At 40.3% G+C, this 13,971-nt stretch overlaps 1 protein-coding gene across 1 annotated transcript in view; it reads right to left on the bottom strand.

Annotated features, from left to right (window-relative positions):
• BANK1 (B cell scaffold protein with ankyrin repeats 1) overlaps positions 1–13,971 on the bottom strand; it is a 145,991-nt gene that overhangs the window by 23,022 nt on the left and 108,998 nt on the right. Inside the window, exon 10 of the mRNA XM_062574958.1 lies at positions 184–280. Coding sequence (XP_062430942.1) covers positions 184–280 — 97 coding nt within the window. The remainder of the gene's footprint in view (positions 1–183; positions 281–13,971) is intronic.

Consider the following 13,971-nt stretch of genomic DNA (forward strand, 5'->3'; position numbering starts at 1 on the left):
TCCCCTTCTCCCAGGACATCTGCCCACCCTGGAAGTTGTGGTAAAATGTGGAGATGGAAAGCATTCAAATAATTTGGCCCCATCATTTGTATTTAATCTCACAGAATCTCCAGATTTCATTATTTCTTACTTAACACAGCACATGATATGTTACCTATAAAGCTGTCTCACAGCATGACTTACCAGCGGCTGGTTGAGTTTCGGAGCCTAACATAAGGACGTAAGTGTCATCCTCTTCCGCTTCCTCCTCACAGCTGGTGAGGTTATCTGCCGTATTAAACTGGACAGCAAAAGCAGAGTATATGTTTTAGTGAGGCAGTCTCCAAGCAAAGGCATGCAGCATCAACGAAGAAACATTATTCTGAGAAGAAACAGCTACAATTCCTTCATTTGATTCTGTCCTAAACCTCCGCATATTTTGAAGAGACTTCTTTTCTAACTGCACTCTCAGCTATTTACAAAATCCCTAACATCATTTTAAGGAGAAAATGGAGACAGAAACACAGCACGTTGCTAACTGTTGTGGTATACATACCTACAACAGACAGAGTGAATGTGTCTGGGTACACAAGGTACTGACATGAAGCGACATCCAAGTTTGCACAGCAGTACAGCTGTGTTACTTCCAGGATTCAGGCTAACTCCTCTTTGCTCAGCACTTTGCTGGGCTGCCAGACATACCCTCTGTTCCCTGCTGTGATGCACCCATAGGCAATAGGTGAGATTCGTAACAGAAAAACAGAAGGTCTCTAGGGCGTTACTGAATAGCCCAGGACTTGCACACTACCACAGTGTGCAAGAGATCTCTGGAGACCTCATTACAAACAGTTCTGTATCCTGCTGCAACGGTACTAAAAGCCACACATGCACTGAAGAACCATCAACGGGGCTGCGAAACATGTTAGCAGGTTTGCCGCAGTGCTCCAGCTTGGCAAAGCTTTGTTTCTTGATCCTCTAGAAAGCTGTTATGTTCACACACACAGCACCACTCAAAATTAGCCTCAGGAGGGTCTGAACATTCTTCTCTAAAACTTTATCACTGAGTAAGCACAACCAAGTCCTCGATTATTCAAGAAATTGGAGTCACAAAAAATTAAGCCTCTGGGTTAACATTTGAGTACAAGTAGGGTAACAGTGTGTTCCATGTATCATGCAAAATTAATTATAAGCAGATTAGTGGAGAGTAAAGAAGGACAACTGATGAGCCGTTATACCCTTCTGCATGGCACAGAATGATTCCTATGAGCTTGTGCCAGACTCTCTAAAAGATCCTGTTCCCAGTATCCATCTACCTCCTGGCATCTATAGTCACTCTGTCTCAGGAACTGAGAATTCTCAGGCCACAGAGTGAAAGTGGAAAAAATTGGGAGAAATTGTGTATATTTCTGGGGAACTGAGAATGCCTTTTCCCTGCCGCTCTTTGTACATGGTCATCTCACAGGTGCCAGTCTTTATAAGAGTGCAGCCAGTAGATTCTGCATCGAGGCCTCCCTTGCACGCTTTACTTAGCTGTTTGAAGAACATACCTAGATCTCAACAAAGCTATACTACCCCCAACAATAAAGTGTTAACCTCTATCTTCTAAGCGCACTTAACGTTTATATAGTTTATAGAATCTTCTGTTCTGCCTCTAAATGCCTGGAAGTTAGAGCTTTGCAGAATATAAGATTGAGGCCTGTATGTGCTAAATACAACTGTGTAGTTGGGAAAAATAAAAGTCTCCGACAAGTTTTATATTTCTCCAGTGGCACACAAGATCTATGAAGAACAGAACAAGCATGTGGTGAGAGCGCTAGATGGATTACGCTCTCGCACTATGACAGGGAAAGGCCACAACAGAGAAATACTTTCAAGGTGTTTACTTTTCTCTTTGCAAACAGAGAGCATCCATGGATATATAGTTCATAGAATGAGGTCAAAAGAGAGACAGGGAATTGAGCCATTTTTACAATTCATTAGCTGTCCACCTCTGGCAAGGGGAGGCAACAAACCTCACTGTCTTATTTTCACTGTAGATATTTTTCAGCTGAAGGAAATCTGGTGACTCACAGAAAACCTATAGATTAATAAGTGTCCTTAAAACCTGACCATTTCAGAAGGTGGAAGTTGCCCTGCCCCTCTGGCTTAAGGGCTGCTTGATGATGCTGAATCTTAGAGAATCCAGATGGCAACTGAGAAGTTTAGGTTATAACCTGACTACACTTCTTTAAAGTTTCCTGGAGCTGACACACACAGAAAGGTGAGCTAGATGGAAACCGTGTTTAACTAAATCTGTTTATACTAGAAAAAACTCTGTATAATTTGTAAATTAAAGACAAACCTCTTGCGACACTGGGCATGACAACAGTGGTGCAGTTGAAAATGGTGCAGAGTCTGCAAAGGCAGGAGCTTGTCCTCACTTGAGAATTGGAAGCAACACAGCTGACTCCGAACAACGCCGTGGCTGAGCCTGCAAGCCTTGTCACGGCGCCCTGCGCGGCTGCGCTGCTTTGGGGACGACACTGTCTTTCATATGGGCTGTGTCGCCTAACGGGAACGCAACGGCGTGGCTAGCTTGGCCTTTCTGCAGTAGTGTTTAGGGCGCAGTGTACAGTAGCCACACAGACATTAAACTCTCTTGACCCTCTTCAACTGAAAATGGCTTTTGGATTTACATAGAGATTTCTTAAGGGTGTAAAGTCATATGTCAAGGGAAGAACTAGTTTTGCTAGAAACCCGTATTACAAACAAAGATGAAAAAAAGCTGTTGTTGTCAGGATAATAACTACTAGAAAGAGCTCTGAAGGTTTGAAACCCTAGTTTGCAAGTTAGTAAGTAAAATCTGGTTACTCCAAGACGTTACAAGAACGTTGGAACTGAAAGGCCTCTCAGAGACTGATGTTGTTTTAAGTCTAACATTAAATGCCACCTCCTAATGACGAAAGGTAGGTATTCCCCTTTCTTTCAGTTATGTATTTAACTGTCTTGATTAAGCTTCATGCTGAGCTAGAGACTTTAAAAAAGGCAAAATTTTGAATAGCTTCAAAACTGTCCCTCTTATGCAAAGGCTGCATTGATTCACTTCAGTTATTCTTGAGGAATGCCATTAATGAAATGATTATAACCATACTGTCAGGATTTTCAGCAATGATCTTACTGAAACACCATCCTTTTAAATGCATGTTTTCTAAAGATTTCCTTTTTCTTCTCATACAAGGGATTTTTTTATCCCTTAAAAATACTCTTCCCCAGTGAATATGTACTGACAGAGAATACTCTTGGCAAGAGCCCACAGCTGATAAAATTTGGTGCCTTGTATTTTCCTGCACAGTGAGGAGCTAAGTTAAAGTACACAGAGGTACGCAGAGGAATCTAATCCAACAGTGATACTGGATATAGTGATTGTAGGAGTGAGAAGCATCTGGACATCAGCACTTCACTTATAAACTCATAACTTAAACTTATAAGTTTATAAGCTACAAGTTTGTAACTTATAAACTCATAGGTAAGTCTATCAATCAAAGTTCACATCAGCCTTTACATATATGATATGAATATACTCATACTTTGTATTCCTAGAAACAAAGTAACACAGAACACCTCATGGTACCCTGCTCAATAGCTTGCAGAATCAAGAACTTCATACTTAAATTGGGCCTGAGGCAATGCTTAGGGTAATAACTCATCAATTCAATTGATTCTTAAGTGCTGGCCTCCACTATCTTCCAACTGCCTCCTTATTAATCGTCCTCCTTCTCCAGAAAATTGGCTCTTAATAAGTAAGGTTGAATCTCAAGTACGTGTGTGTGTGTGTGTGTGTGTGTGTGTGTGTACACACTATACATTTTACACAGAATAATTACATCATCCATGAGTTTAAAATCAGAATCACATGTCTCTATGTTACCTTCTTTACTAGCATTACTTAAAAATTTTTTTTGTAACAAGAGGCTTCCATGTCTCTGCCATAATTTCAGAATTCATCACCTGTAACCCCAACTGTTGATTATCCTCCCATTTTTTCCAGGCTTTTTCTCCTGAAGTCACAGCTCTCTCTTCCAGCATTCAGTGTCATTAAGTTTGATAGACCACATGCTGCCTTGATAATCTCTTTAAATCTGAACAAGGTATATTATTGGGAAGTAGGAAATCCTTTACCAGAACCACTCACAATGCTAACTGAAAGGTGTACTTTCTGTGTGGCTCAGAAGTGAATTGTTCCATTAAACACCACAACTTAGACTATTAGGCTATCCCTCCAAGTAATTCAGGCTCTGTCAAACCTACCAGGATATACTTAGCAGCAGTCTCCCCAGATGTTCTCTGCTTCAGGGTGAAATAACATTTCTGCATCCTGTGTAAAGATGCCTGACATCACGCGTCCTTTCCTCCTTGAGGCATGCTTCTCTTTCCTGAAACTCAGGGCAGTATTGGCTGAGCTATGAGACTCTCTTTACCCCTCCAGTAAAAATTATTTTTCCTGTAACCAGTGTATCCAGCAGGAAAGCATGAGAAATGCAGCTTCCTATGGCCAGTCTCTCAAAGCCTGTGATTTATAGGCTTACCCTAGGCCACATCTCAGTTCTAATACTATTCTTAATGCTAAACTAATTCAATTTGCACACCTCAGTCAGTCCATCTGTCTACTGGTTTTTCTTCATTAAACCTTATTCTCAGAGAAGCAAGACTTCAAACACTAGATTAAATTGAAGGTGCTGCCTTTAATTTGCTTAGAACAAAGGCTATCTAATCCTCTTCTAGACTCTCAATCATTTCTAGTTGCTTCTTGGATAGCATTCAGGCTTGCTATCAGACATCTCTAAAATGCTATCCAGTTCCACTAAAGTCCATTCATTCAGAGCTGAGATAGCTTTGGGTGCTTGACTTGTTTATAATACAGAGCTAAGACATTCCTTCTAATACAGCTCCCAGTATTCAACATCTGTAGTTCTGCCAAACGGAGCTTTGCTCTTTGACCTATCTCCCACTGCTCTGTGGCTCAACGTTTCAGATCAGAGGAGAGGACAATCTTGGTAAGGCCTGCAGGCATAACTGTATGGATCTTCCTCAAACTACCAAGTGATGAGATAACTTTGCCAATCACCTGGAGCTGAATCTGGGTGCATGATCACCTGAAGAGAGAGAACCAGTGTGGTTCTTTGAGATACACTGGTCTGACAGAGCCAAGCTGCCTCCTCCCTCAGCTAATTTGGAGGTCTAATTCTCCTGGACCTTGAAGCTGTGAGGGCATGTAGAGCACAGGTGCAAGCAGAGTTGTGCTTTAAAAAAGATCTGACACTATGCGCATGGGTATATTGGTGCCTAGGCCTTTGAGGTCAGTGCAGCCCAAAGAAGCAGCCACAGTCTTCTCTAAAGCTCACGGTGAGCCAAGACCAAGGGGATGTGGACCCACTTGCACTTACATTCTCAGGGTCCATTGCAACTGAGCACAGACCTCAGTACTGTACATTGTTCTTTCATAAAAGTACGTAAAACCAATATGCCTGGAAGCCTGGAAAAGATGTGCGCTTGGGACTTTTCTGTAACTGAATAAGACCATGCCCAACTATAAATCACCTTGCTGAATCATGGAGCTGAAAGGAATTTGAAAAATCTTTCTATTATCTAAATTGCTAATGGAATACGGACTAGAACAAGAACCAGGACATTGTGCAACCCTAATCAATAAGCCTTTCCATTTTGACAATGAAATGTTGAAAATTAGCCTTATAAAAACATTTCTTATTATTTCCTATTTCCCCTGTTAGCTGTGTTTCATTTTGTGCCTTTATAATGTCCTTAAGTGCCTGTGCTATACTTCTGAGTTTGCCCTTAGTAACTTGATAGTTTTCATTTCCTATGGACCTCCTTTTGGAATTTAGGGTTATTAGAGAGCAAGTTGGTCTCTTCTGTTTTCAATCTTTCTTCCACAATAAGGTAAGTTTGCATTTCTGCTTCAGTAGCATTTCTTTAAAATGTCGCCTCTTTTTACCTCTTGTGAGACAGCACACGAGGAGGCTTCCTCACCAAATCTCTAATCTCACAGAAATATGTATTTTTCTGAAATCTTCTGCTATTATTTTGCTATTTCTCCATCCCATCATAGGGACTGTTCATTATAAGGTATGTTAGCTGCCTCTTACTAATGTTACCTTCTCTCTGGATAGTCTCAGCAAGTTTCTCCTGAACGATTACGATCAAAGAAGTGAGTCCAGCAAGTCTATTGCAACTTTCGTACACTCTTGACCTTGGCACAAGCCCATGCATTGCTAGTACACAAACTCAACACTTTTTTCCCATTTCCCTAGGTCTATGCTTCCTGAACAAGCTGAACTATTTCACATAAGTTCATGTAAGTTGTGTAAAATATCCCACCAGCTACCAGTTATGCAGATTAATTGTAAATCTGGTCATCTAAAGAACCATATCCTTATCTTAATTTCTAAACTTTTTGTATTTTTATACAGCTACCTAAGTTTTTCTGAGGACTGGCCTATTATTCTCCTCCTTGTCCTTCCTTTAAACCTCTAAATGAAATTGTAAATAAGCTTGTGCCTTTCCACTCTAAAAAAGATTCTTAAAAAGGTACTTAGCGTAAGTAGCCAAAGTCTGAGTATATTTTTGACAACAACAAGCTCAAATATAATCATAAGTTCTTTAATCCAACAGAGGGAGTGATGCTTTTTCATCTACTCAATTCGAAGCAACAGCATGAACACCAAAATCAGATATGCTAGTTTCCTTCTGAAAAGAGAGTATGCTGGATCTCCTAAAAAAATCAACTTAAATGAAAACAGTAAAACAGCTTCTATGCTCTCAAGTGTGAACCAGAAAGTCTCTTCCAGAGAGTTTAAAATAGAAAACAAGACACCTGATTTTCTAAAGTGACATAACTTTTTGATAATTTCATTTCATGCGACTTTCTGACCCAACGGAAACCTTACTGATCTCTTCACAAACTGCACAGCTGAAAACCCAAGATTTTTTCAATAATTTGGCAAAGGTAATCCATAGAAAAAACTCTGATGGTCTTATCATAAAATCTACTTTCATGGATGGTAACCAAGACTGTAGAGGTGCAGAAACAGATAAAACATATTCAACATATCATTACACTTCACATTCTAGGCCCTACGTCAGTGTTTCTGAGCTCAGGAGTAAAAAACATTTTCTTAAATGTTTTCATCAGTTAGTGTTTCATTACTGAATCATTTGCTGTTCATGGCTAACAGATTCATTTGGAAATTCAACTCTCTTCCTTATCTAAACTTAAAGCATCATCATCATATATTTCTTAACCCTGCACTGCTTCCAAAGGCCTTCTACAGAGCCAACCTGTCTGCATTTTAATGTTAGCTGGTTCTGGATGGATGACATATCTACATTTCATTTAGAAAGGACTTAAATTCTGCAACAGTAGGACCAGAGCCTTATTCAAATAATGATTTTAAGGCTAAAGCTATGCCTTACTTGGGGGTAATTTCCAAAGAACGACAACGCAGACAACCTTGCCTTCCAGGGAAAACTGATCTTGGGATCAGCACTGGGAGCCCTTTCCAAAATACATGATTGTCCCACTGGCCTACATTTAAGAATTAATACTCTGTGTCAGTTGCTCCTAGAAGACGGTGGCGACAATAAAAGACGGTGGCTTTTCCTCTGTTACTAGATATCAAGTGGCATACTTGGCAAGTTTTTTATTTCCATGGGAGGTGAACTGTTTTTGCAAAATCTAAAGACTTGTCCTATAGCCTGAGCAGGTGCTGGGTAGAGCAAGAGATCTCTCCAGTGTTTTGAAAGCTTTTTTAACTGAGGGGCTTCAGTGCATTCGTGGCCCATATGGATATAGGCCTCCCCAGGCAGGGATTATGGAGGTGTGAAACCCACAGCTTTCATGGAACACAACCCTTTCAGGTATCCAAGGAGGGCTTTAGGGAGACTCATCCTAGTTCCTGCATCCTTCCTATGGCACCATGATTTGCAGCTTTGAGAATACGTCCTTGGTCCTTTCTCCCTGACACCCGCAGAACCTGCTGAGTTAACCCCCTCCTTCAGTGTTGCTGGAAGCACTCAGCATTGAAAGATGCAGAAGCCTTCACCCGCGTGCTACCACACTCCCTTCCACAGCTACTGCGTCCTCTTGCTGGGAGTGACTATAACTATAGAGCAAAAAAGGAAGGAAATAGTGTAAGTCATCTCAGAAACTTAAGAGAGAAGAAATTACTTTCCTTAGATGGATGTTTCCTCCATTACTTTATCATGCGTGTAGCTGACTCACTTTCTAAAGCAGTTGTTCTTGCTCTTAGTATGGAGAAATTGGAATGAAATACTTTTTTTTTTTTTTTTTCCCCTCCAGGTGATTTGCTCATACTGCTCCTCAGAGCTGCCAGCATTGTCTGTTTAGGCCCCATATGCAACAACAGACATAGAAGGGCCTGGGAACATGCTGCCATTTGATACCCATCTTCCCAGCTGTCACTTCTTTTATTCCACCTTCCTGCAGTCTAGCCTGCAGTCAGGCCCTTTGGTATGGGCCTGTCACAGCTTTCCTGAATGCAAAGGTGAGAAGTAGATATATTCTGTCGGATGTTCTCCATATGCACTCCCCCTACTTCATGAAATGCAAGCAGGCAGTTTGGCAAACAATCTCTCTCATTCAGTTCCACCTGTTTCCCTGAGCTGTAGCCTAGTGACCAGCCATTTCAGTTATAAAAATGTTTCTAACTCTCAAGTTTGCATTAATGTTACTAATATTCACATATTCTACAATGTAAAATATTCATCAAAGTATTGGGAGTATTTAAGTATTTATTACTCATTTTTCCCAGGGCCTTGTATGGGCACCTGGAGAAATGACTGAAGCAGCCAGCTTCATAAAATTGATGGCAGGCATAAAGACAGAACCAACACTGCTGTTCATTAGCTTTATTAATGTTAAGTACCTCCAGTACCCTAGTACCTTGTCGGGTAACTCATGATTGCAAAAAATCAGATGATGAGACAATACAGATTTCTCAAAGCACGAGCTCACTGAAATTTGTTCAATCCTGTGTTACAATCAAAAAAGCACTAGAGAATCTAATCTGTTTTTCAAGCCCCAGTTCTACTGGGCAGGTGGGAAGAGAGGAGGTGGAGAAAAGTTTTGCTGCACATGTTCTACCAAAAAGGGCTGAGGCAGACAGCAGTTCTACAGCAGTGTGGGCTGAGCAGCCCAGGGGCTGGATCCAGCCTTTGAAATAGGTGAACTTGGTCTCCTGACCTCAGAAAGTCTTGTCTTATGAGAAAGGTGAAAAGAGCCTGTATTATCCTGCCAGCCAACACTGCTGCCTTCTCCCGCTTGCTCCCTATCTGATGGAGCAAGCAGCTTGACGGCTGAGGCGCTCAGCCTCCTCAGACAGCACGGCTGTGCCACCCTCCAGCTGCTTGGTGCTGCTGTACAAGGTGGGCCCTCGGCTCCCCCTTTCCCACAGCAAGCGGGCAAGCGTGAGCACCTTGGTGCCTCGGGACCACGCTGCGTCTTGGCTCGCTCACATCCTCGGTTGCCGCGGGGAGCTGCAAGTGCAGTGCTGCTGAGCCAAGAGGTCAGCATTATCACCCAGAAATGATTTAGAAGACCCTTCTCTCCTCTACTCGCTTACAGGAGAAAACCAAGAGTATGAAAAGTTCCTAGGATTGTTTTGTCACTGATGCTGTTCATTGCTCTATTTTCCATTATTTCCTCTTAGTTGTCTGTACATTATTGAGGCCTTGGGATATCAATAGAAGATTATAGCATCCACAGTGCCAATAACATCCATTAGCCAGTCAAGCTAGAGGTAACTGGCCTGAACTTCTGCCACAGAAGTCAGACAGCAAAAAGAACTAGTATTTAAGATCAGTAACTGTACTTTTGAATAAAGTTGCCTATGAACAAAAGGCAATGATGACTCCATTACTTGAAACGACTTCTCAGAGTAGCAAGCAGTCATAATTTATTGCAATCCCCTCATGCGTTTCTAGTCCCTCATGCAGCGGCGTACACCATGTGGCTTTTTATCAGGTGACTGGGCATAATAAATGCAGCAGTTGTCACTTTTCAAATATATAAGCCCTCCCTCAAAGGTACACACAACTTCCTTTCAAAAATGTGTTCTCTTTGCCTACAAAATGCATCATCATCTTTCCCAGTGCCTAGATTTCTCTTTTTAGGTCTTACGTGTGTGTAATTTATTTATTTGTCTATATGAGTTTCAATTTAAGTGCCTAGTTTCTCCTTTGCTCCTATTAGTTCAAATTAGGTTTATCGCACTGTGACCTAATGGACTGGCATATTTATTTGCTGACTCAATTAGCCCTAACAAATTAGAACAAGATGAATGCATACTAAATTAGGTAGAAGAGCAAGTAAGGTAATAGAATGGCAGTAAAAATACTGCAGCAATGGAGGAAACACCCTTATTTCTGGTGACATTCACAGTAATTTGCAGAAAAACTTCTGTACACAGTTTGCTGAAAGTCCTAATAGCTACCAGTTTTCTGCAACATTGAAAGATAGTGAAATATTGGAATTCTCAGGTCAATGCATTAAAAGTATATTAATGCACACTTAATCATACATGTGCAAGACACACACGATTATGCAGAATAAAAGAAATGCGACATGAAACATTTCACTGCCAAAATCCAATGATTTTGGGAGCAACTAGAACGAAATACATGACTGAAATACATGATTTGCAGCATATTAAGAAAACAAACAAGACTAAAACAACAATAGACACCCAACTTTGGTCTCAAATATTTTAATATGAGCAAAAAGAATTGCTTCATCTGAAGTAATCAACTGAAACCTAATCTATTGTCATCTATTGTAACTTCCTTCTGAGCTCTCTTACTAAACCAATTCATCTACGTGTCTGCCTTTAACTTCATTAGAAGCACATTTACAGCACTGCAGATCAGCCAAGTAGCAAGCCTCAACTGATCCCTATTTGCATCATTATTCTGTACAACTTCACACTTGCTTTGTATGCCTGTCTACAAACCATGGCAAACTTTCTGTAACTTTCTGTAACTTTTTGTAATTCTTCTTCTAACTGAATTTCTGGAACAAAAAGAATCCCTCCCTCTGTTCAACTTCACCACCCTGACAAATAACCAATAAACAAAACCAAACAAAGTGAAAGCTTGGTGTATATATCCATAAATATAGACCTCTTTGCATTCTAAAAGTTCATTTATTACTAGATAGCCTTTATAACTACAAATTTTACAGAGAGAGAGAGAAACTGCTATATACAGAAATGCTTTTCCATCAAATCACGGCAGTCTCCATTTGAAGAATTTGTGCTCACTTTCTTTCTTCTAAGTATTTCTGCCGTTTTCTAAACCAGCTACTGAGTATCAAGGGATTTTTCTTTTGAGCATTCAAAAATAAAATGCCTACTCAGACTTATTTTAGCTCTTTTTTGCTTTAATGACAATTCTTGTTACTTCACTTTTCACACACCCACGCGACTTTTTGAAAGACTTCTGAATCTTGCAGAGTACTGATTCTGCTGAACAAAATATCCACTGCTGTTTGACAGGCTGTGTAATCACTGCAAACTCCACAAAAGCACTCCCATCTTGTCAACAAGTTTATTTTTCAATCTAGCAAGATACAAATTTTTCTTATTTTCCTTAATTTTGTCTGTGCAAAACAGTAACAACCCTTCTCTACAGAGCTTCTCTTTCACCAGATGACAATTACACTGTTTGAACTTCTAGTGTAGTTACTAACTTACTGCTCCCTTTGCAGACCGACTGACAGCAGAGAGAGAAGGTGGTAGGTAGATTCATTGAGTAATATCTAAGGCTTGTGCACACACCAAGATAAGGAACCATTTCCATAAAGACACCCTATGGGAACCTGAATGTTTCCTCCCACTGATTCATGAAAGTTCTCAAGAAACAGTTGTCCAGCAGAAACCTGCCCCGGCGTAGCTTCATCTAGCCCCCACACCCCTCCAAAACTTTTCCTTTTATGGAACAAGAATGTTACAGATACTCTAGAGGTTCCTCTGTTGAAAAGAAAAAAGAGCATTTGCACTGTCTGACTGCTAGGTAGGGAATAACAAGACAGAGTTTTACATCTCATCTCCCTCCTATTTATTTCTGCATTTGTTTCTCCTAGATTTCACATAGCTAAAACATTTTTTCTCCAGAGCAAGAAAAGGCCCTCTAGCAATGAAGAGTTTTGTTTTATTCTCCCGGGCAACAGTAGGAAGGAAAAATAAGAATTTTGCCTTGTAAGGCATAATTATGTTTAGATGACCATAATATGAACCAATAGCATGAAATGTGTCAAACACTGCAGCAGCACAGCAGCTAAATGGGTACAGGGAAATGCATCTGAAAGGGTCACAGGCTAGTAGAAGAGTAACACTTGCAGATTTAGAGTAGCACAACTGAGCAGCTCATGCTTAAAAAGGAAGAGTGAATAACTGGCTTTTAATGAGGTATTGGGCCAGTGAAATAATCAATGATTACCTGGAAGGAAAGGAAGAAGATGGATGGGGCTGAGTAAATGCAGCACCCCTACCTACAGCCCCTGAGTCTTTCCACCCCTCTGCACTTTAATGAGGACAAACACGGGCTGACTGAGTGGAAGAAACTACAGTCTTTCAGGATGGTGCATTTCAAAGCCTCATGCTCCTGATTACTTAAAAGCATGTCATGCACTGGAGTCAAAGGCAGTTGCATGTATGCTGCTGGCATAACATCTATGATTTATCAGTGAGCTGTAGCTCTACAGCATAAATAAGTTATTTTTTATTTCCTGTCCTATTTTCTATATATACACACTGCATACAGTGTTGCTGTGACAAATAGATGCTATATTTTGTATTAGAAGAACTGCATTTTAGAGGCTGATAAAGTCACGACATTGTTTATGTTTTGCTCTCAAATAACAGATATTTCTAAGCTCTCTGTTGTCCTCTGAGATTTAGCTTTTTGGCCCTGATCCTACTGCATACCGAGAAGTTCTTCTTCTTTCACAGAAACCAGTGGGTGTTTTACTCTGCCTAGCCTAGATTTTTCTGTATCAAATTTAAGGGGAGTGGAATAAAGGACTTAAACCTGTGAAATACTGTGGTATTTCTATAATACGTTCTGCACACACACACACACTATCACTAGCCAGAGTTTTCAGATACAGGTGCTTATATGCAGGTTCTTAAAACCATCCTTACATTCCTAAACAATAGCTAAGATAAAGAATGAGAACAGTAGTTGAAACAACAGCTATTATCTGTACTTCACTCAACTCTATTAAAAAGCTCCTGTTCTCAGGCTGCACATACGTACACCAGGAAAAATCATCTCATGAAACATTTCTTCTATGGGGAAAACATTGGTACAGCATGTGGCAAACTTAGGCTCTTTTTCAGAAACAAAAAATGGAAATAAAACAGAATTCTCCTTTTGAAACATATACCATGTAAATCACACCTCTAGGCAATCAGATAAATTATTAGCCTTTGAATGCATCCAAACTTGGTGCATGTATTAGTTTTCAGATTCAAGTATTACAAAATTGTTGCAAATATCCTGACCATTCTACATTATAGTTTTAGTTTAGGTACATCTTCATGTGTAAACTGAGGGCCAATGATACTGTGTTCGAAACAACAGAAAGGAAGTCAGAAGATAGGCTCTGCTAGAGACGTCAGCTCTTTCCCTTTCTGCGAAATGGAGATGACAATTCACCTGCCTCGTTCAAGCGAAACCCTTTCCTTTTCCCAAAAAACAATCTATGCTTTTGATCAGTGACCTTTACAGTTTTCTTTTCAGTCAAATAATTTCTCTTTAAGATATTTCATTATTTTCATAGATTTGTGCATGAGTTGGTTTTACTTGATGAGTTGGCTTTATATTTGCTACTTTTAAGCTGTAATCTATAATCCCAGAAATACATCCTGCATTTACAGGAAATAACCAAAAGAACCCCCCCCCCCCCCCCAAAAAAAA

This window comes from Rhea pennata, chromosome 4, assembly GCF_028389875.1.
Source record: "Rhea pennata isolate bPtePen1 chromosome 4, bPtePen1.pri, whole genome shotgun sequence".
Lineage (NCBI taxonomy): Eukaryota > Metazoa > Chordata > Aves > Rheiformes > Rheidae > Rhea > Rhea pennata.